Raw genomic sequence first — 27,029 nt, 5'->3', positions numbered from 1 at the left:
TTGAAAGTGAGTTCGTGTCAACCTTTTCCCTGGTCTGCATTGAGGAGACTGAGCAGTCGTAGCCTCAATGTCTCTGAGTACACTGGCCGTCTCAGCTATCTCTTCGGTCCCTCTTCTCGAAGCGATTTCAGATCCTCCACAAACTAGGACGCCCGGAGATTACCCGCGAACCGAGATCTCCCCTTTTTATCTCGAAGCGATATCGATACATTGTCCCGCCCTTGATCATATGCTAACTTGCTAGAAATATGGAGACATGCATTTTAAGAGTGTACATAAACATAATTTGTATAAAGAATCAAAGTCCATCAGCAAGGGAGCACTTTAAAGCGGCATAAGATCGAGCAGTAAGAAACTAACATAGGATCAAGGTACACTATATTATGGCTTTATGAGCACTCTGAACACACCCATAAAGCATACTCCCTGATCATGTCTAAGCTTACAGGAAGTATCGGAGGGAAAAGAGTGCACTCTCATGCTGGCCGTGAAGTCCAGCAAGGTCAGGTCTCCTAAAAAGATGAAAAGGAAGCGTCACAGTTCACCACCACCGAGACCAAGGCAAAAGAACTTTGCACCGCAATTGGAAACAATTGCCGATTTATATGACGATGAATGGGAGGAGTGGAAACAGGACTTTAGCGAAGATCGTCAGCAATTGAATACTTTAAGGCGGTGTGAGTTCTCTCGTCTTCAAGTTAAAGTATAATAATCAAGTGGCAAGAAATCAACCTATGGTCAACGCGTACACTGTACTTGCGTGGAGTAAGGCACTGAACCTAAGGCTTCGGAAACACTGCACGTGTACCCCCCTTGTATGTTAGCTTGCCAAAATATGGAGACATGTTACCTGAAGTTGAAGAGATGGCATGAACAAATATACGACTGAAGATACTAGGCCCGGCGGCAATTGAGCACTTTACAGCAGCATAAGTTCTCTCCTTTTCAAATTGAAGTAAAAAATGGCAAGAAATTAATATATGATTAGAGGAAAAAGCTAAGACCTTGTAAAGACTCTAGACATGACTATACAATGTATTTTTTGATCACGTGTTAGTTCATCAAACATATAGAAATATATTGCTTGAATATAAAGAAAGTGCATAATCAAAATCAAGACTGGAGACACAAAGTCTGTCAGTAATTGAGCACTTCAAAACCGCATAAGTTCTCTACTTTTTAGATTAAATTAGAATAATCAAGTAACTAGAAATTAACACTTGATCGGAGGAATACACTATACTTTATATACTGAAACGCTAAGACTTTATAGAAACTTGGGACAAAACTATGCAAACAAACTTCCTTCATTATATTTTAGCTTGCTTGAATCTAGAAAGAAAGTGTACAAATCAAATTGATACAAAGTCCGTCAGCAAACCGGTAGTTTGAAACGGGATAAGTCCTATCCTTTTTAGATTAGAATAAAAAGTAGTAAGAAACTAACATATGACCAAGGGAATATACTGTGCCTTGGAGTCTTCACCATCTTACTACTTTGTATTCACTATTCTCGCTAATCGGTATTTACTTTTCCGCTGGTCTCTATTTTACTTTCACTGAGATGTACTCACCTTTTCGCTGATCTCATTCCACTTTCACCGATTTGTATTCACCTTTCCGCTGATCTGTATGGGGACGGACAAAACGGTCTTAGCTCCAAAAACCTAATCGCACTAGTGGTCTGGGTTATCTTCTTCCCCAGATCTTCCTCCTCACGAATTCAACTCCTCGGCGAAACACAAAACTCCGAAGTTTATCCGCGATCCGAGATCCCAACTACCACCCCCTTTCCTTCTTCGCGAGCCTCTATCATGGACGAACAAGCCTCACCACGTCCAGATATACCACTGGTACCCAGCGACGACGAAGACGAACGCGAACCTTCCCCCACCCCTGCGCTCGGAGCAGCTCGTTATGCTCCTGAGGATGAATTCTTCGCTCAAGGTTATGGAAGCTCTGAATGGCTTCAGAAACAACGCGACCTGCGAAAGCTCAAGGAATTCATCGACTCACATCGCCGAGCTGCATCTCACAAGGCACGTTTCAATCCGACGGGAAGTGGAAGCGCATACATTGATCAAGATGAGTCTGGCACATACGATCCGTCGGGCAAGCGCCGTCATCTCACACCATCACCTGAGCCATCATCTGCCCCGAAGGTCAAGAGAGTCAAAGTCGATCAATTTGACGAAGATGGAAACCTCATTGTCAGGAAGAGAAGCATGGTGGGATATCGTTCGCTTGTCACATTTCACTTCACCGAAGCGAACTCACTTGAATACTTGAGATCTATCAAAGATGGCAACGAGAGCGAACACGCGGATGGTGAAGATTCTGAAGATGGTTCTGGATATGGAGCTTCCTTCCCAAAGAAGTCCAGGAGAACTGTGAAGAAGCCTCAACGTTGGGGCATATCTACGAGGTAAGTTTACAGCATCATCTCAGAAAACATGCAGACACTGACACCACAGCAGAGACGATGGATTGACCCTCGACGATCTCACTGCTGGTCATCCCCAACGCCGAGGTTGCAAGGCATGCTTCCTTTCCGGTAACGATGCATGTTCCCTCCTCGAAGATCCCCACACATATCCTTGTGAAGCATGTGATGATTGCGAGGGCGATTGCGAGCTCATCATCCCTCCCAAGTTTAAGAAAGCCTGTGAGCGGTGTAAGGCTCTTAGGATGGAGTGTTCCTACGATATTGACGCCGGAAGGTATCAGAACAGCTGTCAAGCATGTGCCGACGACGAGCTTCCTTGCTGTGCTGGTCCAAGAGACGAAGATACCTTGAGCAGAAGAATGAACGATGTCCTCTCTCGCAGTAAAGAAGAACGAGAGTATTTCACGAACTTGAGGAAAGGACGTCTAGCAGCTAAGGACCGAAAATATGTGAGCTGTAACCAATGTCGATACAAGAAGGTACGATGCAGCCTCGTTGGCAAGAAAGCCCTCGGCCCATGCTCCTATTGCAAGAAACTCGATCAACATTGCGAGTTCACGTCCATTCGAGAGTATACAGAACTCCCTGCTTCCCTCCGCGCCCTCGCACCAAACTTGATCCTCAGAGAGAAAAACATACGCAACCGCGAGACAACTCCAGAAGGCTTCACAAGCAGAGACCAAGCCGGCGAGCCGCATACCCCGAACACCAACACCAGGACCCTTGCTGGCGAGATCGAAAAACGCTACACCAGCAGGCAAAAGCGCAAGCAAGACAAGAAACTCACATCATCGTCTACCAGAAAGGGGAAGGGAAAGGAGAGAAGCTGCGATGTCGTTGTCGAGAGCCCGAAGCTAGTAGGTATCACCGCAGGCATTCGCCACATCCACATGAAGACCTCGTTCTGCCACCCTATTACCTTCAACTACCAACCTCCCCCCGAGTTTTCGCCTTTCGAACTACAAACCGGCGAGAAGTCAACAACCATCAGTCCCCCTAAGGATGAAGTCTGCCACTTCTGCGAATCTCCCTTCTTTGGACAGGCAGGTCTGACGGATAAATTCGGCGGTCCCAAGAACGTAGAGGGCTTCTATTGGCCTGATGGCAGCGGATTCGAAGAGATCTCCGGTGGTTACTCGGAGCTGGGACTTATGCCTACCAAGATGTGCGGAGCTTGCACCACGTCTCGCATCGAGATCATGACTTGTTTCAAGCATCAAGTTGTGCCACTCACGGTCGCTGATACCCCGTTACTCGATCCCCAAGTGGTCAATAAGGCAGCTCAGGCTAGCTTTGCTAGGGATTTTGCGCCTGGCAAGTTGCTTAAGGAGGCTAAGTGGTGCAGCATCTGTCCCTCGTTGGCCGACTTCAAGTGCTGCCAGGAGCAAATCGGATTCAATGGTGACGGAGAAGAGGTAACGGTCAAGGGATGTGGTCTGTATCTCTGCGAGGACTGCGAGGTACTGATGGGCAAGGCTTTTACTGGTTTGTGTTTACCCCTCCCTCCTTCTGCGTTCCATTTTAACTCGATGATTACAGGAGGAGTTACCAGGAACCCAGAGATCATCGCTACAGTCATCGGCATCATCGAATCCCAGTCTTATCGATTCCAAACTGGCGTCCGAGCCGATGCTTCGTTCCTTACCAATGAAGGAGAATTGATGGCTCGCCTCCAGCAAAACTTTGGTCAGAAGGATGTCGAGGATTCGACCGATGTTCGTCCTGATGCATTCACCGGACAAGAGCCAAAGAACAAGTACGGTCATGACGACGAACATGGTGACAGCGACGATGTCGGTCCACCAGCCAAGAAATTTAAGGGGCCCGATCTCAAAGGCAAGGGTAAGGATTGGAGCGCATTTGCACCAGAAATGCGACCAAAGGGATGGGACGAGACCCGCGGTGACTATGATGATGACCTTGCTACTGCGATCTGGAATAGTCTGGCGGCGGGCGGACATAAGGAGAGCGGAAAGTCTGGATCATCCACGATCATTGACTTGACTGAAGACGATGATTAGGAAGTTTTGTTGCATGTCGCATTTTGTAATTATAAAAAAAATCGTTGATTCTCGCGAAAACATAGTTAATTAAAATAAAAAAAATCGTTGCTTTTTAATTTTCTGAAAAAATAATAAAGATTTTTCTAAACATAAAAACGGTTCTTAATAAAATAATTTTAAATTCGTTAAATAGAATAAATAGAATAAATAGAATAAATAGAATAAATAGAATAAATAGAATAAATAGAATAAATAGAATAAATCCCATTAACCTTCTCTTCTATAACCCTCCAGACCTTGGATCGAAACCGTACACGTGAAATATAACTTCACGACCGCAAACCCATCACATCACATCCCAGAACCAAACTTCCCACTTTCCTTCCTGCGATCCCCCCCCCCCCCCCCGAATCTCCGTCCCCCGAAAAATTCTTGACCCACGTTCCGCGGATCTGTCCTCTCACTCCAACAAACATGTTTCAACTGGAAATCCCGGTCCTTGCTACCTACCGTTCCTCACAAACGTTGCGGTAATATAATGCCACCTATCAGTAGATTTATGGATGCAACGCCGCGTCAATCTTAGGATGACTCTCGATCACTTAATTCGTACCCCAAGAGTCTGAGTATCTCGACAAGTGTCGGATATCAATAAGAAGAGGATGGGAGGAGGAAGGGTAGCTGGGACGGGTCACTAAATAGGGGCTGATGAGAAAGACTTTGATTGCGCTGCGTTGACTGACACAAGAAGAGCGAGGGTGAAAAGGTCACATCACATCACGTCACATCACATCACATTACCACACACGAACCCTCACACCTAACCAAGAACAACAAAATGTGGGCAAGGATCAATTACCAGCTAACTCACGCAGCCACCAGCCCAGTCTCAATCCCAAACGGAACCTCAACCAAGCCAGCACCGCACGAAAGCAGAGCCTTAATCCCCACCAAGTATGACAACCGCAAAACTGAGCCTGATATTCGTCTTTTCGCAGTAGTATTCGTTCCTTATCGTAAGCATTTCATTGCAAGCATCTATGTATACTATTCCTCCCCATTCCATCATTCATGCACAAGAAAAACCAACCAACCAACACCCCCACCGCACCAGACTCCATAGCCATGCACAGATAAACCGCCAACTCCATCTTCCATGCATCCATTCTTTTATGCGCGCCGAAAAGAAAACAAATCGAAAAGTCGTAAGTGAGTAACCGAGAGCGGGGATCGTCGAGAGAACAAGAAAGTCGAAGAAGTGTAAAAACCGAAATGTAGAGAACCAGAGAGCGACAGTGTACAAGGACCCAAGACACAGAGCGAAACTCAACCCTCAGTCATCCTCGAGTACTCTTCCTTGAGCTTCATATCGGCAGCCGATAAGTTTTCGGATGATCCGTGTTGCAGATCAAACATCTTCTGCATTCTTTCGCTGTAGTTTGGCTGCAGCCCGTCGTAATGTGTACCCAAAGGTAGCGAGACCCCACATCCCAAGACCCCAACGGACTCCTCCACTGGCTTCTCGTTTTCCTTCATGGTCTTCTCAAAGTGTGTCACCCCAAGGTATGGGGGATACGTAATTATCCCCTTGACCCAGGATGCCTTCTTCATACCGTCTACCTTCATACCGTCTGCCTTCATACCGTATGCGTAATGCGTAGGAAATTTAACAAACTCAGACTCAATAGTGATATTTCCCTCCCTTGACGCAACGAAAGAAGCTTGGGGACCATTGACAAGGGAAACATCTTCTTGAAGAGAAACGTGAACATCAGCCAGCCTATGAAAACACCAAAAACTAGATCAGCAAAACATATTCTAAAATGAAAATATTCGAACTCTCGTCTTTCTTCATCCCCTTTAACCTACTTCGCCAAACTCTCCGTCTCTTCGGTTGGATCCTCATGCAGGGCCTTACTGCCTTTGCCGCGCCATGTCGAAACAGCATCGATGTTAGCCTTGTAAACCACTTTCTCGGTACCGTATGCTCGAGGGGTCAACTTGATAAGACAGTGAAGAGGGACGTTGAGCCATGGTGATCGTTCTTGGTCTTCCTTCATAAAGTAGGCATAGATACATCGCAGGATTGCCTGGTGGGTGACAATCAGGATATTCTCGCTTCGTTCGAGTTCCATGATGATGGGTTCAAGTCGGATAACAACATCACGGTAGCTGGAGAGGTCAGCATGAGACGACAGAAGTAGAGGAGAAGACTTACGATTCGCCGCCTCGGTAACGGTAGTTGTACTTATCTTGGTCTCTAGCCTCAAAATCTTCTGGATACTCCTCCGCAATCTCAGCATATGTCATGTTGTCGCAAACACCCGAATCAAGTTCATCGAGAGCCTTCCATTGGAGTTGGTTCCATTCCTTAGGAAGGTGTCGAGCGGTCGCAATGGTACGCTTGAGAGTTGAAGTCCAGACAGTGAGAGGGTGTTCTTGTCCCTGGCAAAATAAGCAAAGGATCTAGTCTGGGCAGAGATAACTTACTTCAAATGATTGCATAACCAGTTCAGGCAACTTCGAAGCATATTGTTCACCTCGAGGAGACAGATCTGCATCACCACCAATCTGACCAGTAACATTATACATTGATTCACCGTGCTTGAATAATTAGCTGTGTCCTGAGGTCGGGACGGTAGACTTACTCGTGAAAGCCAGATAGATCGGCGCTTGATGTGCAAGTTCATCAAGTAGTAGACAACCCGACTTTGCAAGTAATCTTGAATCGCATTGATGATGCATCTCTTGCCCACATCCATGATCTTCAGATAAGTAAGATCTTGCTCAGACTCATCAATAGTCTCGTAGATCTTCTCATAATTGCGAATGCGATTACGAAAATCTTGAGCGGCCTTCTCAGGATCTTGTCCCTTGTAGTCCGGAGAAGTAGTCTTCACCTCAAGAATGTTGCTCATAATCAGATCTTCATCATCACACTTGCTTTCAACGAAAAGGGTCTCAATGCCTTCTGAATCACAGCGATCCTTGATCCAGCGTCTGCGAGACTTTGTGCTGTTGGTAGCGTCAAGAATGGCAATGATTCCGTGCTCGTGCTTGAACCACTTAATCATATCATTGACCGCAGCCTCGGCCGCAGCTCGTCGGACACGTTCACCCTCTGCATTGTTGACGTCGAAGAAATCGGCAGTAGGTTGTGCGGCGCCTTTTCGTCGGTAATTGCCTACGTTGAAGACTCGAGCATCGATCGAGAGCCACTTGAGGTAACGTTGAGCTGGGAGCGCAGGACGTCAGTTTTAGATCTGCGAGTTACTGTGATACAAGAAAAGGGAGATATTTACCCTTTTGTGCGATCAATGACTTGCCTCGAGCTGGCAGACCGACCATGACCACGCAGACCTGAGTGTCGCCGACCTGGACGCCCACGCCGTTAGTCTTTCTGGAGGGACGTGCGAGCTCCATTTTTGTGGAATTTTCAGACGAGCGGAGAGTTGTAGGAGAAGCTGGAGAAGAATTGAAAGGTGTTCGGGGTAATTGAAGAAGAGGTGTAGAATGGGATGATGTGTGGAGTTGATCGCGTGAGGTATCAAGAAGACCGGGAAATAACGGCTTCGAGCGGCTTGCTCTGAATCGCGAGACCCGCCGTCGACGGTCTGATTACGAGTGCAAAGTAATTGTGCAATGTAATGACGATTCCATGTAGCCGTTGATAATTGACTGGACTCGTGAATGTGTTGGGGGGTGCAATATCGTGTGGTGGTGAGGGGAGAGGAAAAGCGCTGGAAGGTTGAATGGAGAACGAAAGTTTTACTGTAAAGTTGTGATGGAAATGGTGGTGGAAGCTCGGGTCAACTTCCCTCGGGCGTGGGTGGACTGGGGACTGGGGACTGCTGAGGCTAGCTAGGCTTCCCTTCCCTGTGGGTCGGCGGCTTGGGGCCCCTGCGAGATTATGACGATCAAAAGCCCCTCAGTGTCAAATCAGTGCCAGTGGCCCTTTCCCTCTTGGCCCCCGTTACTTTCCCTTCCCACCCCGCACGAGGCTGCGGCTGCGACTGCGAATCCTATACTCACTACAGTACAGTATTCATCACATATCCATCACATATATTATTGCATCTCCCTCCTTATTATTTCTCATTACTTCATACTTGGATATTCGAGCATATACTCGACGTGCATCTGTCTTTGTTTCCACGCATGCACAATCCTTCCAGAAGTATTCGAGTATCAGGTGCATTTTATTTGTGGGCATTTCTTTTTCTTCTCGCCCATCCGTCGAATAATCTCCTCATCGACGGTTACTGCGCTGCAGCTAGCAGCGCCCGTTACCGCAATATCTCGGCATCTCCAGTGGGAACATCAGCTGTCCCGCCGAACTGGATCAGGAGACTAAGACAAGAAGATTGGGGTCATGGGAAAGTACTGTATATGCAGGCGCTCTTCCCCTCCAATGGTAACAGAGCACTGACTTGGATGTACTGTAGTCACAGATACCCGATATCCTAGGTATCGGTGCTGGGCTGGTACTGTATTTGTACCACAACTGTTGAGATCCTCAACCTCGGGTTCCTGGAACACTAATACCACGCCCTCTCCACCTCTCCACCTCTCCACTTCAGCGTCCCTTAAGCCGAGTGTCGGGTCGAGGGACACCCAAGTACCAGCAGACTGCACTGGACTGGAACATACTTCTCCCGGTCTGCATCTTGGCAAGGCACTGCAGCCCCATTCAACTCTGCTGCATTTCTCTTCACCGCCAACCCAACACATGCTGGAATGGTGGTGGATGCTGCAGCAGCCAAACGATGCGCCTTGTTCTGCACGTGCGTTCTCTACATCACCAAGCCAAAGAAACACAACAAAGGCACATTGAAGCAAAACGACGAAGAACACACGGCGCAGAGAGCAGAACAGAGACAGAGACAGAGACAGAGACATACATTTCCCATGCTATACATCTGCTTCTTTGCCTGTTTAGGGCTCTTTGGACCCCCGCTCCCAGCCATCACGCCTGAAATCATTCTGCCGTCTGTCCTTGTCGGGAGAGGGTGGAAGGGGTAAGCACGGGCTCTGCCAGCGATAAGACAAACAGGAGAACGGATACAAAGAGGGGATGAGAAGCAAGATGGAGCCGGATGTCACACCGCTTGATTCAGACCCACGATGCGCGCGCGATATATAGATGGATCTTGTACGGTGGGAGGATGTTGAGAGAGGAATGGTGGGATGCAGAGGGAATGGATTTCCCGTCTGTTTCTTTCTTGGGCTTGGGGGTTCGGCCTTTTGCTGACGAGAAATGCTAATGCTGCTGCACGATAAGACGTCGATAACGATAACGATAAGCCAGTACTGCAGATCGTTGATGCAACCCATTTACAATAGTTTCGACTGGTCGAGGATGGAAAGGAAAGATACACTACTTGTCGGCGAAGCAGAGGAGGACGGCACCTGGAGAAGGACAATGATAGACTACCATCTGGAGGTAATATACAGCAGCGTACCTAGGTGGGGAATTCAACTCTGCTTCTCTTCTACTTCCTTTCCACTAATCCCTAAAGCGTTAGCCTGTCGTCCGTGCACGCTTCTCCCAAAAGTCCCTTTGGGATCTCAAGTCTTTGCTCTCCTGCAATGTACAGTACAATGACCAAACTTGTGGAGACAAGCGATTCACAAGGGGTATATCAACTCAGGTCTCTATCGACCTCTATTGCATATAGGTCTGTTGCCGTTGATTCTTTGCATATGCCTAGAGTCTATATATAATCTGATCAAGATTCATGAATTCTCGAAGATGTTTTGTTGGGTTATTTCGAATGGAATTGCTAGGACAAATTGCTATCCACAGCTCAGTACTCTGACTCTATTCTTTGTTTTATGTTAGTCGTGAACTTTCCGCCTTGTCTGCAAATTTGGGAATTCATGCTCCTTTTGCCACTGTTTCGAGGATGGAAACTTCAAATTAACAAACACGAACCATGTCAAAATTTCTTTGGGGAAAGACTTGCCACAGGGTCCCCATAACAGCATACACCCCAATCGCGAGAGAGGTTAGACTTCGGTTCGTGCCGGTGGTTTGACAGTCCGATGCGAGATGTTTCAGAGTTTCATCCAATCGATATACTACATTACCAGGCTTCATGGTGCTCTAAGTACTCGAAATATGTGATTGGGGCAAACTATCCGTCATCTGATCTTGTTCCTATCGTCCAGTTTGAATGGACGAGGGTAATCCATGCTGAACCTGATTACGAACACGAAGCGAGGAAGCTCAAGCCAGTTTGAGAGTGCATCACTTGTTGCCCCTCATGCAATGATTAAAATGTTTCTTTACCTCCTCTTTAAACTTCCACTCTGAAAACCTTCCTCTTTTTCCCTTAATACTTTTGCTTTATCAATTTCCATCACAATGACTCCTGATATTTTCCCTTCACCTGGCAATCTGGCCAAAGTCTTAGCACTTGTAAGTCTCCTCCCAAACATCTACAAGGACCCGGTTTCGTTCCACCCTGAACGCTTCCTTGGCGATGAGCGGTTCGAGGACGATGATCGGGAGGCGTTGCAGCCGTTTCATGTTGGGCCTAGGAATTGTTTGGGGAAGAAGTAAGTTTTGTTTTTATTTTATTTTATTTTTCCCTTTGATTTAGTTTGGTTTGGATTGGATTTGGGTTGGGGATGAGGGTGCGGAATGAAGAGTGGCTGATGTAAAATACAGTTTGGCGTACACGGAGATGCGGCTTATTCTCGCGAGGGTGATTTGGAATTTCGATATGGAGTTGTCGGAGGGAGGGGAGGGGTGGTTGGAGGGGCAGCGGCCGTTTAATTTGTGGGATAAGGGGCCCTTGATGGTTAGATTGATGGTTAGGAAGGGGTGATTGAGTGGTGGGTTGAGGGTGGAGGGATAGAGATAGAGTAGGAAGATTGGGTGGCGTTGAGGAGGTCTTGATGATGGTAGAAGGGATATGTTGTCATTATTAGGTGATGTTTAAATGTTTTGTTTAGTTGATGAAGCTCCATGTTAGTCTAAATGTTGGAATGACATAGGCATCGAATTTGCCAGAGATCATTTTTCTGAGGTTGAGGGTGAGGAAGAGTTGATTGATGGGGTTAAGGAAGTTGAGATATAGACTAAGGGGATTGGATGGCGTTAAGGCTGGTTGCATGTGTTGGAGGGAGATATAGTTATCACTTGCTGTTTAAGGGTTTTGCTTATTAAGATCTCTTGGTCTGTAGATCATTTGGCGAGTAGTTCGGTGAAATTCCGTGCCTTTCTAAGTATCGGAATACCTTAATAGATCTGCACATCGATCCAGTTCATTTTCAAAACGCCAGATCAGAATGACGGATCGCGGATTATAGGTGGCAAGATCAGATGAAACGCATGGCGATTAGCTCTTTAACAGCCTCTCGGATCGGATGTCATGCTCATAGAAACAGCTCGCATCGTGCTTGTGTTCGGGTCTCCGTCGACGACACTTGTTTGAGAAACATGGCCCCAGCGCTATGGTTGAATAAAGCTAGCCGCACTGCTCTATCCTGACATACATCGAATCTCTCTTGTCTTCTCATCATCAGCATCCCTCTTGAACTAGAAATCAGCCTCCTCATCCAAAATGACCAGTAACCCCACCACCCCCTCCAAAACCCCACCCACTAACCCCCACACAGCAACATTCACCAAAACGCACCGTCTCCCCCCCTCCATCACCCGCTCAACAGCCCTCACCTACCTCCACAACCACGCCTTCATCCTCTCCGCCGACAGCAACCTAACCTCCTACACCTCCCTCCCTACCTCTACGCCCTCTCCGCTCCCCACCGAACACCAATCCAAGAAAATAGCCGAAACGCGCATCTACACCATCCGCGACAAGGTGGCCGACGTCCCCGGCGGGCTGTGGAGCTCGGACGTCGAGAGTGCGGGCGAGTACACGAATTTGACGGATGGGATTTTTCTAAGGGGGAAGAGCCCGTTGAGTGTTGTGACGGAGACGGTGATTAGGGTTGAAGGGGCGGAAGGGGAGGGGGAGGGAGAGGGGTTGGTGATTAGGTGTGAGAGTCGGGTTAGTTGTTCGCGGTTGATTGTGGGGGTTATTAAGGGGAGTTTGGAGAGGAATTTGGAGGGGTTGGTGGGGGGGGTTGTGAGGGGGATTGAGGAGGGGGTGACGATTCCTAGTGAGAAGAGTGAAGGTTGATGGGGGTGGGGGTGGATGGGTTGGTTATTGGGGGTGAGGGAGATGGAGTTTAGGTCTTCTTGCTGCTGTATTGGGGATGGAGGGAGGATATAGAAATTTTGCTTGATGTTCAGAATCAGGAGGGACGATAGAAAGGAGATAGAGTACTGAATCAGAAATAGGCAGGTCCCCCATTGCTGTAGATCTAGATATCAAAGTTGTGAAGAATATTGAATGAATTCGGAACTGACAAAGCGGAAGCATTTTAATCAACTTTGTAAAAATGTTGTAACCGACCAGACTTCAAGCCCGCATTATAAAACCGCGATCCCCACATTAGGCAAGGCGCGCGCACTTCTAAGAAACACTAGATCGAGGGTGTACTCCGTATGTGAACCGGACCCATGTACGTCTTTAATTGGATCGGTTTGGGCTACATTACTGTAGGCGGAAAGAGCCGAAGTCAAAACGACTAACACCCAAAAAAATCACACAAAAAGAATCTTTTGTAACTCGAATGAGAAACTGTTTGATACTAAGAGTACCAAATATTAGCCCCAATACCCCACAAGTTGCAATGGTTAAATTAGCAGTATACTAGTCAAGCTAGTACCCGCCTATTGCTTTTATTGGTGCAAGCTATTTTGATTTATACGACCCTTATAATCTAGTGTTTTATAGTATTTATCGAGCGTAAAAATATCAACGTTGCATAGCATAGCCAGAAATCAGACATGCCATCTCGCTGCTTTACCATCGTGAAATGAGCTCAGCCTGATCCCAAAGATCCACAAGATTGAAAAGGCCCCCCACGTGATCGAAAGCCGACAAGCTGACTATCGGGAGTTACCTAGATTGCCAAAGAATCGTTCGTTTAAGAGCTGAGATTCCAGCAAATATATGTACCCGCTGCAGCATATGAGCACAACCTGGGAGCATACCTATTCCATCATCACATCACCCCACACCATGTTGTTCCTCAATACGGGACGATGGTCTGCTACTGCGGCACCTCCCCGCATTCTCCAATGCCGATCTCGCTGCGTGCCCCCATCGAAAATAGAAACTGCTCTTCTTACATGCGGTAGGGCCGTGGTGCAGGGAATCACACCGACCTTTCAACGCGGAATGATTTCTTCGAGGCCAGTATACTCTAACACTTACAGATCACTGGCAATGGGCAATCGCAACTCTTCAACGGCTGCTGCTGCTGCGAAGGATCCATTGACGAAGCTGTTTGACGAAGCTGAAGCCAACTTCCCGCCGCGTTTTCGTGAACATGGCTGGTATCTGACGGTGGTAAGTATATGCCCTTGCTCGCCCTTTCACCTCCTCAATTGGAGATCCTGAAGCTAATTCGGGGATGTTTCCTTCTTCTAAAACAGCTTGCATCCTTCATCGGCACTGGACAGCAGAAGCTAGCTGGCCGGCTATACGAACATTTGGTCGCTCAGCCTCAATACAAGACCTCGGCGGCTCGTCAAGCTTTGGTCCGTCGTTTGAGAGAGGCCTTGGTCAAGTGTATCATCATCAATGGGATACCCGTCGTGATCGAAGCCGTGACATCAATCAATGAAGTGGAAAAGCCAGAAGATAAGGATTTCCCTTCCTCGCGGTGAGTAATAATCCCGAACGTACAAGCCGCGCCTGGTTCTGATACCATACCTACAGAGAGGATTGGCAAATCGGCCCAGAAACAACAGAGCGAGCATCGAAGATTCTGAAAGTGCTATATAAAAGCGAGAACGGCAACCATGCGCTTACTCTAGAAGCCCACCGGGATATTCGTAAGTTGCCCCGACAAAGCCATTAGCGCCGTACTCAAAACCAACAGCATGGATCTCCAAGAACGTGTCTTACGGTCTCTTCCTCTCCGATCATCGAATACAGAGCATGCAGGAGACGGAACTGGTTGTTCTCCCGGCCATCATGACGCAGAATCTACAAGGACCGACGTACTGGCATCTGCGGGCTTGCTTGAGGGTCGGCTTGGAAGCCGAGGAGGTTGAGGCTATACACAAGGTCATTGAGAGTGTTGCGGCATATTGTGGCAAGAAATTGGATGTGCAACGGGTTAAGGACGTGACAGATGCTTGAATGCTTTGGAAACTATGCTTTCAGATTAGCTATAGCAATAACAATTCCTTCCACAATACGTACTAAAATTTCGGATAGGCTCCTTTGTGACAAGAACGGATGTTAGACGAAGTGTGAGAATGTAACGGAAATCATATGGGCAGTAAAGAATTTATTAATAAGTCTAAAGAGCTGAAGTCCTGCAGCAGGAGTGAGGATATAAGTGAGTGCTGACAGCTGGCACTAAGAGCTCCTGAGCTAAGCCTAAAACGGCGCATCAAAGTGGATACCATGGAATTCCAACTGACAAGGAAATTATTCTTGTCGAAGAGAAAATAATTTACGTTAAAGAAAAATACAAATCAAAACTCTCAATCTCAAAGCTCTCTGCTAATTAAATAAAACCCATCATCCTAGTCTTATACTTATGCTTAGCTTATTACTTCTTTAGCCGTCCACCAAGGCAGCACGGGATTCTGGCAAGTTGACCCCCGGAAGCAGCGACCGAACCCGCCGAAAACAACACCTAGTTTGCCGTCTGCTCGTTAAAATAAAGAAAGTGGAAGTTGTAGCTTCAAGATGACAGGTCTGTCATTGAAATTGCACTAGTCTTCAAAGCGTTAGGCTACTGTATCGTCCGTGCACCCAGCGCTGAAAATATCTTCTCGATCTTGACCTTCCCTGCTCTTCTATCTTGTAATGACCAGAGTTGCGGAAATAAGTGATCCACCAACCTGATATACTTCAGATCGGGAATTGTTTGTGTTTCTGCTTGCTGCGACTTCGCGAGATATATTCAGTCTTCTTTTAGTTATTACAAATTTTAAAGTCTGCACATGCAGCAGTTGATCATGAACAGCTCAGATCAAAGACTTCTGGTACCTATCTGTACGAATCATTTCTTTCGGCCTTTGAAGCACTCTCATCTTGATTGAGAAATTCATTGTATTGTACAGTTTGAATTTTGTTTCAGCAGTATACACATACACACCTGCCCAAGCGCTCCCACATGACATTTATCAACACAGCTATCCATCATCCCTTTTCATCTTTCTGTCTTTGTAAAATCCATACCGCGAGTGCCACAACAGAGAAGCCATTCGACGGTTTTCGAGGTTGTAGGTGTATAGAGAATCTAGTGGAGGTGCTGGAGCAAGGTGGCTGAGCAACATAAGCTACTGGAGCTGGAGGCCGCCGATGGGGTTGGACTGGAATATGGCGACGGAACATAAGTTCGAAGAGAAGAGAGCAGCGGAGGAAATCCAGAATGTGCCTTTGATAGAAGTTGGTCTCTTCCATATTTGAGCAACGAGCGGTGAACTTACCTGATACCAGGTCAGGATTTGTGCCATCTACTTTTTGCAGCCTCCAATATCATCGTATCCAACCTCGTTCAGGTTACCCTCCTCATCCTCACGTTGAATAGGCTCCCCCTCGCAGTGGATGACAGTATCTTGGGCCACGATGCCATACTCCGGAGGATCGACTTCCAGTAGTCACGCACAGTTGTGCGATAGCGTTATGGTGGGTGTGTGGGTATGATAATCCAATGTCAAAAGCATGCTTTATTCCCTCCTTTGATGGACCTAGCTAGCCTTCTCGTCCTCGTGCCGCTTCTTATCTTGAGCAGCCTTGGCCTCATACGGGGCACGCTGCTTGTCATTGAGAGCCTTCCAGCGCTCACCAAGCACCTTGCCGACTTGGCCTGCGGAAGAACGAATTAGATCAAGTTGATTGAAAAAGCAGAAGAGGATAATACCGAAGGTGATACCAGCAGGCTCATAACCTGTACTTCACCATGCTCGGCGTTTATGGTGATGGCGTGGTATGATAAAAATCAATCAGTGCTTCGACCTGGTGCGGGTCGGTTGCGGAACAGTCATAGTAGGCTATATGCCAGTGAGAGAGCAGCAGCAGCTGTAGAAGCATGCTCGGCAGAACCGTTGTGGTTGTCTTGGTGTTGGTGTGAGGAGTTGTAGTCTTGCAGAGTTTCAATGCTCTACGAAGATCAGAATTTCATCATCATCGTCATTGGTATATGGGAGAGTTGCATACCTGAAGTCAAGAGCAGCGCGTCACAGCGCTCAAGACAGTCCTCCCAGCCCAGAGTATGAAGCTGGGCTGAGAGGACTAGTCTTTAACAGTTAATTCGCGTTGATATTGAGAGATCAGAACGAAAGTATCTGCTTGTTTGCCGTTAGCTCCTGTTTCTCCCGAGGATCCTGTTCAGGATGGTAATCCCACTTACTTTTGCTGTTGCAGCTGTTGATTTTGTTGAGGTGGTGTTGTTGTAGGGTACGCAGGAGCTGCAATAAGCAGGCACCCATGGCATGGGCAGCTCACCATCCCCTCTTTACGAGGAGAGGAGGGAATGGGAATACGTTCACTGCGTACCCTTCCTTCCAAATAAGAAAGAAGAGTTTGTGATTGAGATGAGGTGTTGCTGAGGAAAGTTATGGGCGATGGGGTTCGAGGTTTGAGGTTGGTGGCACGAAGAAGGGAAGAGTTTCCGAGATCGCCTACAGCTCCGGTTTGTGTGGGCAAAATTGGCACGTGGACCTAAACCTTCAAACCACTGAGAAAAGCAAGGGCAGGGGCCTCAAAAGCCCTATGGTGACCTCCCTGGTCCGGACACACTTCGTTCCAGGTTCCATTGCAAATTTACCGGAAGCTTCAACTGTACAAAGAAATCTCTCACGCTCCCGACAATCCAACAGCGCCATATCTGAGCTGGAATTTACAACTAATGGTCCAGCTCCTTCGAGATCTGATAGCCACGAGAACTGAATATCTGTAAATTTTAATCCAATCTGGGTTTCTTTGCTAACGGTATTAGACTGCTCTCTTCTATCTACTTTCAAATTTGCTAGCTTCCAGAGGAAGTCCACAAAACTCCAGTACCAACCAATATACTTGATCCCTCGCTCTCTCACCTCTTCCAAGAAGATCCTTTCCATATGTCCCTCTCGAAGCTCTTCAATTTAAGCTCTCGAACTTCTTAAGAACCAGACCAAACAATTCAAACACTGATTCGCACCTCCGCTTGATCCTCCAAGGCTCCATCAATCCTCCTAGACCTCTCAGGATATCTGATACTCACAGATCTATACGCATCTACACAACATCAAGCAATCTGTCTCTGTGTCCGAGACCAAGTGGGTTTTCATTGGAAAAGGAAAAGCAGGACTTACCAAAGACCAAGATCCCCTCAGCCCTGCAAGATGATTGAAAATAACACTTACGTCGTCTGTAGCACTTCAAGGTCAAATAGAAACAGCCGTACTCCTCTGACAGGTGTAGTATAGCGGGAGAATAAAGTGGAGACTTTACTTACCGAGGAAACTTACTGTGTAGCCTACCAATTGTCCTTACCCGCCACAGTTCGAGAAATAGGTTGACAAAACGTTGACTATTATGAGGTTTCGAGGCGAATTCGCTGTTCGATTGTATGCATTGTGTCCATCGCTCTTCTATTTGTGTATGCTTTGTTCGACCTTTCCATCCTTCCTTCCACTTTCTACTAACCTGTCTCGAGAGGATACTAAAGTCTTGAATTGGAATTTCGTTTCTCGTGCACAAGAGAAATCTGTCATTGGTCAGCACCGCAATTTATACTCTCAACATATATCATACCTTTTGGACATAGCCCGAAACGCCATTCATACGAGGATGTATTTGTTCTAGTCAGGTGGTCAGAATATCTGCCGGTTCATAGCTTGGACGTTGAGGACTAACCATAGTGAGGCTTTGTATGGTGGTGTATAAATGGAGAGGTATTGGACCTTAGAGAGGCCGAGGCCATCACCTACACGAGCAGATGGGCATAGACGTCAAATTCAGCTACAAGATCCTTGATCACCGTTAGTACTTTTTAATCTCGAGGCTTTGTGCTGACTAACCGGAAAAGGTTTTCTCCTTGCTTTCCTGAGTTTCTCTGGGGACTATCGGCGAGGAAATCCGTTTGTTGCAATCAGATACAATGCCTTAAGAGGTTCCTCGTTAATATATGGCGGCTCCGATTCGATCATTTCGATGGCCATGATACCAAGCGACCAGATGTCAACTTTAGAGCCGTACTCCTTTTGCTTGACGACCTCAGGGGCCATCCAGTAAGGAGTTCCGACCATAGTCGCACGCTTGTTCTTCGACTCGGTCAATTTGGCGCAGAAACCGAAATCGGCTAGTTCTATATCAGCTAGATTCTTGATAAATAGAAGGATCTGTAGTACTAATCTTAACATTGCCACAAGTATCGAGGCGAACGTTGTCAGACTTGATGTCGCGGTGGATGATGTTCTGAGAATGCAAGTGCATCGGCATCTGCCCAACAAGGGGTGCCTTCCATGGTTTCTCTCTTGGTTCGGTGTTCTGTGCCTCAACGCTCGCCTTATCAGCATCGATGATGCGCTTGCCACAAATAGCAACAGCCTTGGTGAAGGTCTTCTCGCCTCCAAACACAGTCAGATGTGCCTCGTCGCTCTGGGCCAAGTGACCATAGAGTCCATGAGCACTTTGGAACTTGCGGTCACAGAGGGGACAAGTCATAACCCAGAGCTTGACTGAGTTGCGGGGGTTCCCACATGGGGAACCCTCCGCCTGCGCTAACTTGCTCCCACGACAATTTGGAGCTGGTGATAGAGCGAAGTTAGCGTTATCAATCTAGTTGAACAGCTTTTTGCGTGTTCGAGACTCGAGTCTTCCCGATGATTTGAGATGACAGCGAAAATCCAAATGACAGCGAGGATAATTGAAGCTATCGTTTGGAAACGGTGCTGGATGGGATTTGCAGATCGAGGAGTTGATCTTGGAGGAGAGCTTCTCGAGCCGGGCGCCACAAAGGAAGGTTTCTGTCACTTACCAGGGGAAAACCCCAGAAGCTGAAGGTCTGACCACGTTTCCTTGTGGACTGAAGTCCAGCGCATCACGGGCAGCCTGGATGGAGAACTGCAGATCTTGAATGGTAGTCGAGAGTATTTATACCCGAGAGAGTCATGGGTGGTTGCGCTGTGGGATGGATTGAAGTGAAGAAGGGAGGTTGGAGGTGGAAGGAAAGGTGAAGAAATTGAAGTGGTCGCAAGTGGCAGGTGCCTTGATCCACCAGGAAAATTCGACAAAGGCCTATGACGCGTGTGCAGCACAAATGGACAATGACGCGTGTGATAGAAAATCATTTGTACGGTGCTTCATACAGAAGGTTCAATCAGGAGGCTATGCAACAGAATGATCAAATTACCCATTTACAAATATGGATAGGTTCATTCATGCATGCTATGCAATGTTGGCCATCAGCATCTACTTCTACAAGAGATCTTCCATTCAATGCGACCTCTTTCTGTTTCTGTATCCCCATAAAACTGCTGCATACATTACCTAGTCCTTCATAAGTGGTGAATTGTTGAGAGCGGGTGCCGTTGTTGCGGAAGAAGGAACGATTGAGAATGAAACCAGTCGTTACGGACATAAAAGCGACATTCAGTGAGAAAAGACGTTTCTTGTTCCATACCAGAAGGACAATGTGATCTTCTATTTCTGTTAGAGATAATGATCCTCCCTTCTCACGTTGTCCACGTCCCCGGACAATTATGCACAGAAGAGTAAGAAGAAGGCCATAACCATCATGCCTTCATGTCCAGGTTAAGTTTCATTGTTTGGCTCCTTCCGTGCAACTTCGGTAGCTATGAGGCAAGCCCGAGGGAAGAATGGAGACGAAGTCTGTATCTCGCAGCAAGACGAAGGAATCAGAGAATGATGACCACAATTAGATCCTACTATTTACTTTACAAAATCCAATAAAATTCCATCAATACTACTAATACAGTAACCAAGCATCCCTCACCGTACCCAACTTGATCATTTTTGGCAGAGAGTAAACCTAATGACTCTTGAAGTCCCATCGGAGTACTACGATGGATTGAGGACAATTTCGTAAGTTGACGAGTTTCCATTGCGAGGGGAAGCTATGTGCTTTTTGTCAATTTTATCTCTCTATTTTCTTTTCAAGCCTCGTCCCCTAGAGTGTATCCCCGAGAGTACACTCTCATTATTGCATTCGTACATACCAGATTCAACAGAAAGCTCGCCAATTGCCTCTCTCTCATCTCTTGGGTCGCTCCGTGAAACGCTCCATTCACATATTCTTGAATCGCTGATAATTTAGCCCCATTGTGAATTATCCTCTTCCGATCGATGGAGAAGTACACCGTTCTTAAGAAGAGCTTGGAGTGGAGCATGAGTACTTACGAGAGAGATCGAAAGACCGAATACGGCTAACCCTTAGTACAAATGGGTAGTCTTAAGGTTTTGGCTCGATAACAAAGCTCTACAAAGCCTTCGATGCTTGAATGACCAACACCCCAGATGCTCGAAAGGCTTGGCGTATGTGAGCATTCACTGTAAGCCCTTTGGTGTAGCGTCTCGAAATTCCTCTTTGCCAAATCGTGGGAAGCTTTCCGTCGCTGCAGAACCCATCATATGCATCTTAAGGGACACTTCTTCCATGGTCTGGGCTCTTTTACTAAGGAAAATCAGTACCTGCAAGTCTTCCACGAGATGTAAATCCACTACCATACTCACCACGAAGAGCGCCAACACCGTGTTCATTATCTCCTACTCCCGACGTAGTGTTCGAGCCCTTCTCATAAAACTTCAGGTGCTTGATAGCACGATGAAGACTGGCACTAGCGAGACGCTCCGAACAAGCAGTGATCTTATCGACCTTCAACTTTTTGATATGTTGTCTCCACTGCATTTGGAAGAAGTGTTGAAGAGAGATCACGTAACTTTCCTCTCAAGCTGTTGGCTCAACTATTGGAGGTGTGGATGCGGCGTGGTCCCTTACCAAGCTTCCAATATCCTCTCTAGTTCCGATCAGCATCTCGAATATTGGGAAAGACTGAAAGTCCCGGGATCTCAGGAAAAATGCGCTCTTCTGGGAAGTAGTTGGTATGGACTGTCGGATCTGCTTGAAGCAGATGGCTGAGCTTCGCGCGGGAGCAGTCGCTTGGGGTGGCCTTGACGGTGCTGCGCAAAAGTCCTTAAGAAAAGCGGAAGTTAGTCAGCAATGAAATCCATATTTGACATCTGAAATCAGAGTAGTACTACAGTTCTCTACCGCAACTCAGGTCTCCACCAGAGGCAGTAGTCAGGGAAGGGTCTTGAGCTCGATTTCCTCTAGGAAAAATGGGATCGGGTCGCGTCCCAATGGGAAGCAGGTCAGGGCTGGCGGCGCCACTCACCATGGAACAGAAACACGCAGAGAATTTGCTTGTTAGAGGCTGGAGATGGTGATGAGGGTTAGGTATTTGCAGGTGATCTTTTCCAGTCGTACCTTCCATATCTTCACCTCGGTCCCGCGCTACGCGCTAGTAATCTTGAACCATCCCAGAACATGGTAGTTCTGGGGAAGCTGGGATGAGTGGAGATGGCTTCCTTGATGCATGTACTGTTCGAATCGGATTGTATGGTAGACTAAAGGATCGTAAGGTGGTTCTGGAGAGAGGGGCAAGAAGTTGAAAGTCAAGAAACAAAGCTTGCTTGCTTGATTTCCGGAATGCGAACTTTGCCCCTACAAAACCTAAGCAACGCACACTGTACCATGCCGCATGGTACACTGTACCACGCCAGCTCTTATTTCTGCACTTTTCTTCAGAAATTCCAGAGACTTTTGTATGAGAGTAGGGGTAAAAACAAGGATTATGAAGAGAGTTTCTCACAATTCTACTTTAATGCAGGGTTGCTGAGAGCTGGTGCAAGGGAAAAGGAAGCTAAATAAGCTGAGAATGAGGCTTAGACGCCAAGTAAGCTAAGTAGATGAGCTAGTAAGGGGGTCAGTCTCATGGTCTTCTCCCTTGACCAGGGCTTAGAGCACTTACCAGGAAGTCAGTCTCCACTCGCCAGGATCTGGTGTCAGCACTTGACAAGGACTTGAGACCTCTTGGTCTCTTCCCCTTGTTAGCTTCAAAATCTCAGCATTTTGATGTTCTCCAAAGCTCGGTATATGAACCATATAATAAGCTTCCACACCATAAAAGTGTACTCAAAAGCATTAGAATTAGTGCCAAAAGTTTACTTTTAGTATAGCTTTATTCCACAGGTTGATGGGCGTGGTTGGAAGAGAGAGGGAGAAGGAAAGAAAGAAAGTGAAGGTGAAGGTGAAGGAACTCTAGGGAGAAGGGAAATGCTCCACATCTAATCTCCTTGAGAGCTCACGTGTCATCATTCCTCTGTACTAGCGTGCCCATTCTTGTACCCTGCAACCAGCTAATCGAATAGAGTTAGCTTGAGCGTGGTACACCGTGCGTTGCTATGGTCTTGTAGGGGCCTTTTTCAGGTCACATTCTACCCCACCCATTACTGCCTTACTTAACTCAAAAATCACCTACGTAACAGGCACTTGGCATTACAATGATAATAGCTTGCAATTTTCCTGCTACTTCGAGTGGAGTCAGTCCTATTTACTTTCTGCTTGCAAATTCAACAACCATTTCATAAGGTATGGCCATAGGAACACTGTGGATAAAAGTAAAGTTTTAAAACTAGATATCTACTATCCCGACTTACATGGCCAAGTGTTGCTACATCCTCGATTGTTTCCTGCACCCTATCCCGACTTCAATGTCCATGTAGTCTATCAAACCAGGCGTCTATCTAATATCCTCCTCCAACCCTCCTTTTCGCAATCAACACAATCAAAGGACCATTCCTTAAACTCCTCCATATCTGTATAATCACCGGGGAGGTTCTCATATCCCCCTGTTACCCCTCGTGTTAAGCCACCAGCCTCGTCCTTTCGACGTTGCTCCATCTTACGACGTTCAGCACGACGAGCACGCTCCCAGAGGTGCTTCTTCTGGAGCTTCAATTATTCGTTCAACCTGCGATATAGATGTTAGTCAAAGCAATTCACTGAGTTGAGAAACGGTCTTCAACCTCCTTCTCAATTGGGTAAAGGTAAATCTCACCACCAATGAGTCCGATGTGTTCAGTGTTGTTGTTTCGCAAGAATGCGTCTAGGAAGTTGACGATGTTCTTGTGCTTTGAGTCCTTCATCACCATAATCTCATTGACGATCAGTTCCTTCCTCTACCCAGGACATTCGTTAGCTTTTTCCCGATCTGATTCATTACTCTGGGGGGTCATGGATCGTTGCTTGAAAATTACAGATTGGCAACAGGGTTCTTATTGACAGCGAAGGAGATATGTGTAGAATGATAGATTTTTAGGTCCAAGCCGCACCCAACGAACCGGGTTCTTGGGAGAAAGGGAAAGTAACAGAAGGGAGCCGGGAACACTCACATCCTGGAGAGAAGTATCAGAGAAACCCAAAAGTTTGATGGTATTCTGGAGAGAGGACTATCAGTTTTTATACTCAGATCCAGCAGACTTTTCCCTGAAAGCCTGCGGGGTAGGTTGAATACTTTTCAAACAGACTTCGCTTTGTTAGAAGAGGTCTTGATATTTTGAGTAGGAAGGAGCCTTACCAGAACTTGTCTGTGTTGGTAGGCAGCTTGCGGCCCTTGTGGGGGTTTTTAATAGCTCAACAACAGTAGCTGCTGAAAGTAGGAGGGGAGATAGTTTTGATTTGCGAAATATCCAGACGGTGCAAGACCAGTACTGTAGTTCTGAGCTTGGCTGCTAGGTTGCGCTGTTAGCCTTCATACCTGTATACTTACAAGGTTGTTCTTACCAAGAGCTTGCAGCTCCCAGACTTTATTGCCCACAGTCCAGGATGGCTGTAGAAGCCGGTATCCTTCCGTTGTTAACTGATTGTAGCTGAGGTATGGTGGGATTTTCAATTGTACCTCTGTTGATGGTGATTTGGCCGAGCTGAACGTTTTGAATTAGCTTCTGAGCATTCAGCAGGGTCGAAATACCTACCCAAAGTTTCCGGATTGTAAAGGACTCCAAGTACTCACAACGACAGAGGGTTCGACGCGCTATAGAAGCCTCGCGCTTTGGACATCAACATCCCGCAGCAGCAGGGATATGAACTGGGATCCCGGACCTCCAGGGAAACAAGGGAGGGAGCGCGACGGGCTCAAATTGACAGTTTATCAGAAGGGAGGAGGCCGGATCACATCCTCCCTCCCGATCTTGTGGGGCGGGGGGAGGGTGAAGGAGGGGATACGAGTCCTCTCCCCCTGCTCACCAATAGAAGTAGGTGAGGGAGGAGGAGAGGACTCGGCGTAGATGCAAGCAAGGAAGGCGCGGAAGAGAGAGCCAAAGAAGGAAGCCATCTTAAAAAATTGAATTTTTTATGTTGTTGGTCTTTGAGGAAGGAGAGAACTGAAAATACAGATTCGTGGGGAAGGCACCTACTGAGCCTTGTCGTACTTTCGACCAATGACGCGTTACGGACCCGCTTAGTGCAATTATCATTGCTGAGTGCCCTCAAGAGTCGTGGTAATTATATTGTATTCAAGTGCTTACAACTCTAGAAAGTCGGGATAAGGAGCAGTAAATGCCACTTGACAATCCCGAATTGTCCAAGCTATTGTAGGATAATTAAAGTGCCGATTTTATCCAGAGCACGTAAAGTAACAAGACTCTGATACTTGTATAGGTCGCAATTCTTCATCCTTGCCATAATGAAATTGGTCCTCAGGATGAGCTTTATGCACGAAATTCTATCATGGAGTTTCAGCTCTGTTAGCCAGGATGAGACACAGTCTGAAAGGCCCAACATGGAGCAGTACATTGCAACTTGAAGATCTCCCTGCTGTATTTCCACCACTCCTATCCACAGCACTTAACAAAGAGTTGTCGAACTGCAAACTGTAAGATAATTAAAGAATACTGCGGACAGACGTGCAAGGACTTGAAGATATCTGTGCTAGATGTCCATCTCCAGACGCATGGTACACATTGCCAAGATCTTCTTTCTCTGGTCCTCCGTGAAGCATTGTAAATCTGCCACCCAGGATACATAAATCCAAAATATGCCAACCACATCTTTCCAGATCCGCATCCATGCTTTGAAATCAGAAGTCAGGTCTACACGTTCTGCACATGTAGACAGCAACTTCAGCGTCCTTGCAGACATGAAACACTAGAGCAATCCAGTACATGCTCTAGTCCAAAGTTTCCTGGGTCATCAAATTGTCTGTTTTACATATTTCATTACGCTTCTTTGTCTGAATTGCTCTATCTTCCAAAGAGCGCAAGCACAGGTGCAAGTTGAGCAGCAGCGACATGTCACTATACTATCTGTCCGCAGAAGCACTGATGCTCATCTATCCTTGGCTGTGCCAGCAATTTCCACATCATACAGCACCAAAAGAACACACTCCCAAGCCTTTGTCTATCGTCTCAACAAAGTCAATTAGCCGACGACCGCTGCTTCAAGCCCCTAATCGAGCAACAAAGGCAGCGACGATCGCTTCTTAACATTGCAAGCACCGATGGATTCACTCTAAGCTACAATCTCCCGCAATACTGAGCCTCTCACCTTCAACCAAAGTTTCAGGTCACGAGTACCCCTTTCACTCAATGCGGCAATCGAAGCGATCCCCTGACAGACCCCGTGCTTAATGCAGCTGGGAAGGAATTGACAATTTTCAATCTTGATAGCGTGCAGAAATATTCATCAATATGGATTGTTCGAAGTAGAGGGAAATGGGTTGACCAGAGCTTTGCCGCTGTCGTTGAAAGATATCACGTGAAGCTACTCTGCTACTGCATCAATGAACGGAAGCACGAAAGACGTCAAAGCAGCTGTGACATCTTGGAACTATGATGTTTCCCATCAATACATTTTTTGCATTTTGCTCTCAAACGTAGGCCTCCAAGTGTCTTCACTCCTGGATTCCACCTCCCACCTAGGAAGACCTCGTAGTCCCAGCCGTCAACCTGTTACCCAAATCAGCATTTCCCCCTTCTCCCCCGAACATCACGACTTACCCTTCAATAACATTCCCCAAAATATGAGGTGGGTTTCCCGGCTTCGTCTTCGCGAAATCGGGTTCATCAGCAGGATTCTGTATCTCATTAGCCTTTCATCATTCACACTTTTCCCTCTATCTTTGTGATAGATGATGAGAGAGCTGAGTAATATGACTTACGAAAGCCTTGGTCGTCGTAGCTTGAGGAGTATCGGGCTTGCCACCATCAGGGTTGGCGGGCGTCTTGTCCATGCCTGCGCCTCCGCGTCTGGGGGTTGTTAGCTATTGAATCAAAGAGGAACAAGGATAGAGAAACTTAAGGAGAGAGAGGGACGTACTGGACGGAGTCACTGCCAGTTTGGCTGTTTGAGCTTGGTTGGTCTGACATTTTGAATAGATCTGTTAAAGATTATGTTTTGGAATGGAAAATATTTCGAGTCTTGCGTTTGGGACACTGTTGAGATTTGTATGCATAGATGGGTGGCGATGGCTG

General features: G+C 46.9%; 11 protein-coding genes across 11 annotated transcripts; 4 read left to right on the top strand and 7 right to left on the bottom strand.

Annotated features, from left to right (window-relative positions):
* Positions 1-1,814: 1,814 nt before the first annotated feature.
* Positions 1,815-4,467, top strand: LY89DRAFT_737531 (uncharacterized protein; the record flags this gene model as incomplete). Its single annotated transcript, XM_018220269.1, has 2 exons — positions 1,815-2,425; positions 2,478-4,467. The coding sequence occupies 2 exons, from the start codon at positions 1,815-1,817 to the stop codon at positions 4,465-4,467; spliced, it is 2,601 nt and encodes an 866-aa protein (XP_018067910.1).
* Positions 4,468-6,314: 1,847 nt separating this feature from the next.
* LY89DRAFT_591122 (fructose-2,6-bisphosphatase-like protein) lies at positions 6,315-7,872 on the bottom strand (the record flags this gene model as incomplete). The annotated part of the gene is made up of 5 exons (XM_018209635.1): positions 6,315-6,621; positions 6,668-6,894; positions 6,940-7,053; positions 7,098-7,684; positions 7,752-7,872. The coding sequence occupies 5 exons, from the start codon at positions 7,870-7,872 to the stop codon at positions 6,315-6,317; spliced, it is 1,356 nt and encodes a 451-aa protein (XP_018067909.1).
* A 553-nt stretch (positions 7,873-8,425) lies between these two features.
* Positions 8,426-9,452, bottom strand: LY89DRAFT_687606 (uncharacterized protein). The gene is made up of 2 exons (XM_018215537.1): positions 8,895-9,452; positions 8,426-8,834 (listed from the first exon to the last, which is right to left on the bottom strand). Exons 1-2 carry the CDS (start codon positions 9,346-9,348, stop codon positions 8,800-8,802), a joined length of 489 nt encoding a protein of 162 aa, XP_018067908.1. The 5' UTR covers positions 9,349-9,452; the 3' UTR covers positions 8,426-8,799.
* LY89DRAFT_687605 (uncharacterized protein) lies at positions 9,345-9,834 on the bottom strand. Its single transcript, XM_018215536.1, has one exon. It carries the CDS (start codon positions 9,781-9,783, stop codon positions 9,385-9,387), a length of 399 nt encoding a protein of 132 aa, XP_018067907.1. The 5' UTR covers positions 9,784-9,834; the 3' UTR covers positions 9,345-9,384.
* Positions 9,835-10,816: 982 nt separating this feature from the next.
* LY89DRAFT_672757 (cytochrome P450) lies at positions 10,817-11,282 on the top strand (the record flags this gene model as incomplete). The annotated part of the gene is made up of 2 exons (XM_018213307.1): positions 10,817-11,010; positions 11,123-11,282. 2 exons carry the CDS (start codon positions 10,817-10,819, stop codon positions 11,280-11,282), a joined length of 354 nt encoding a protein of 117 aa, XP_018067906.1.
* A 433-nt stretch (positions 11,283-11,715) lies between these two features.
* LY89DRAFT_622458 (uncharacterized protein) lies at positions 11,716-12,554 on the top strand (the record flags this gene model as incomplete). Its single annotated transcript, XM_018210975.1, has 2 exons — positions 11,716-12,027; positions 12,076-12,554. Coding segments are annotated over exons 1-2 (486 nt in total), but the record flags the coding sequence as incomplete, so codon positions are not given.
* A 1,203-nt stretch (positions 12,555-13,757) lies between these two features.
* LY89DRAFT_591416 (uncharacterized protein) lies at positions 13,758-14,678 on the top strand (the record flags this gene model as incomplete). The annotated part of the gene is made up of 4 exons (XM_018209653.1): positions 13,758-13,880; positions 13,967-14,196; positions 14,253-14,368; positions 14,395-14,678. 4 exons carry the CDS (start codon positions 13,758-13,760, stop codon positions 14,676-14,678), a joined length of 753 nt encoding a protein of 250 aa, XP_018067904.1.
* A 1,565-nt stretch (positions 14,679-16,243) lies between these two features.
* LY89DRAFT_672754 (uncharacterized protein) lies at positions 16,244-16,984 on the bottom strand (the record flags this gene model as incomplete). The annotated part of the gene is made up of 3 exons (XM_018213306.1): positions 16,244-16,443; positions 16,713-16,787; positions 16,906-16,984. 3 exons carry the CDS (start codon positions 16,982-16,984, stop codon positions 16,244-16,246), a joined length of 354 nt encoding a protein of 117 aa, XP_018067903.1.
* Positions 16,985-18,598: 1,614 nt separating this feature from the next.
* On the bottom strand, positions 18,599-19,202 carry LY89DRAFT_737526 (Pkinase-domain-containing protein; the record flags this gene model as incomplete). Its single annotated transcript, XM_018220268.1, has 2 exons — positions 18,599-18,837; positions 18,887-19,202. The coding sequence occupies 2 exons, from the start codon at positions 19,200-19,202 to the stop codon at positions 18,599-18,601; spliced, it is 555 nt and encodes a 184-aa protein (XP_018067902.1).
* A 1,842-nt stretch (positions 19,203-21,044) lies between these two features.
* LY89DRAFT_737525 (uncharacterized protein) lies at positions 21,045-21,405 on the bottom strand (the record flags this gene model as incomplete). Its single annotated transcript, XM_018220267.1, has 2 exons — positions 21,045-21,171; positions 21,227-21,405. The coding sequence occupies 2 exons, from the start codon at positions 21,403-21,405 to the stop codon at positions 21,045-21,047; spliced, it is 306 nt and encodes a 101-aa protein (XP_018067901.1).
* Positions 21,406-26,365: 4,960 nt separating this feature from the next.
* LY89DRAFT_687601 (uncharacterized protein) lies at positions 26,366-27,025 on the bottom strand. Its single transcript, XM_018215535.1, has 4 exons — positions 26,875-27,025; positions 26,717-26,804; positions 26,556-26,632; positions 26,366-26,504 (listed from the first exon to the last, which is right to left on the bottom strand). Exons 1-4 carry the CDS (start codon positions 26,922-26,924, stop codon positions 26,474-26,476), a joined length of 246 nt encoding a protein of 81 aa, XP_018067900.1. The 5' UTR covers positions 26,925-27,025; the 3' UTR covers positions 26,366-26,473.
* Positions 27,026-27,029: the final 4 nt, after the last annotated feature.

This window comes from Mollisia scopiformis (assembly GCF_001500285.1).
Source record: "Mollisia scopiformis unplaced genomic scaffold LY89scaffold_19, whole genome shotgun sequence".
Taxonomy (NCBI): domain Eukaryota; kingdom Fungi; phylum Ascomycota; class Leotiomycetes; order Helotiales; family Mollisiaceae; genus Mollisia; species Mollisia scopiformis.
The sequence above is the reverse complement of the archived record's forward strand: the minus strand, read 5'-3'. Positions and strand labels throughout refer to the sequence as shown.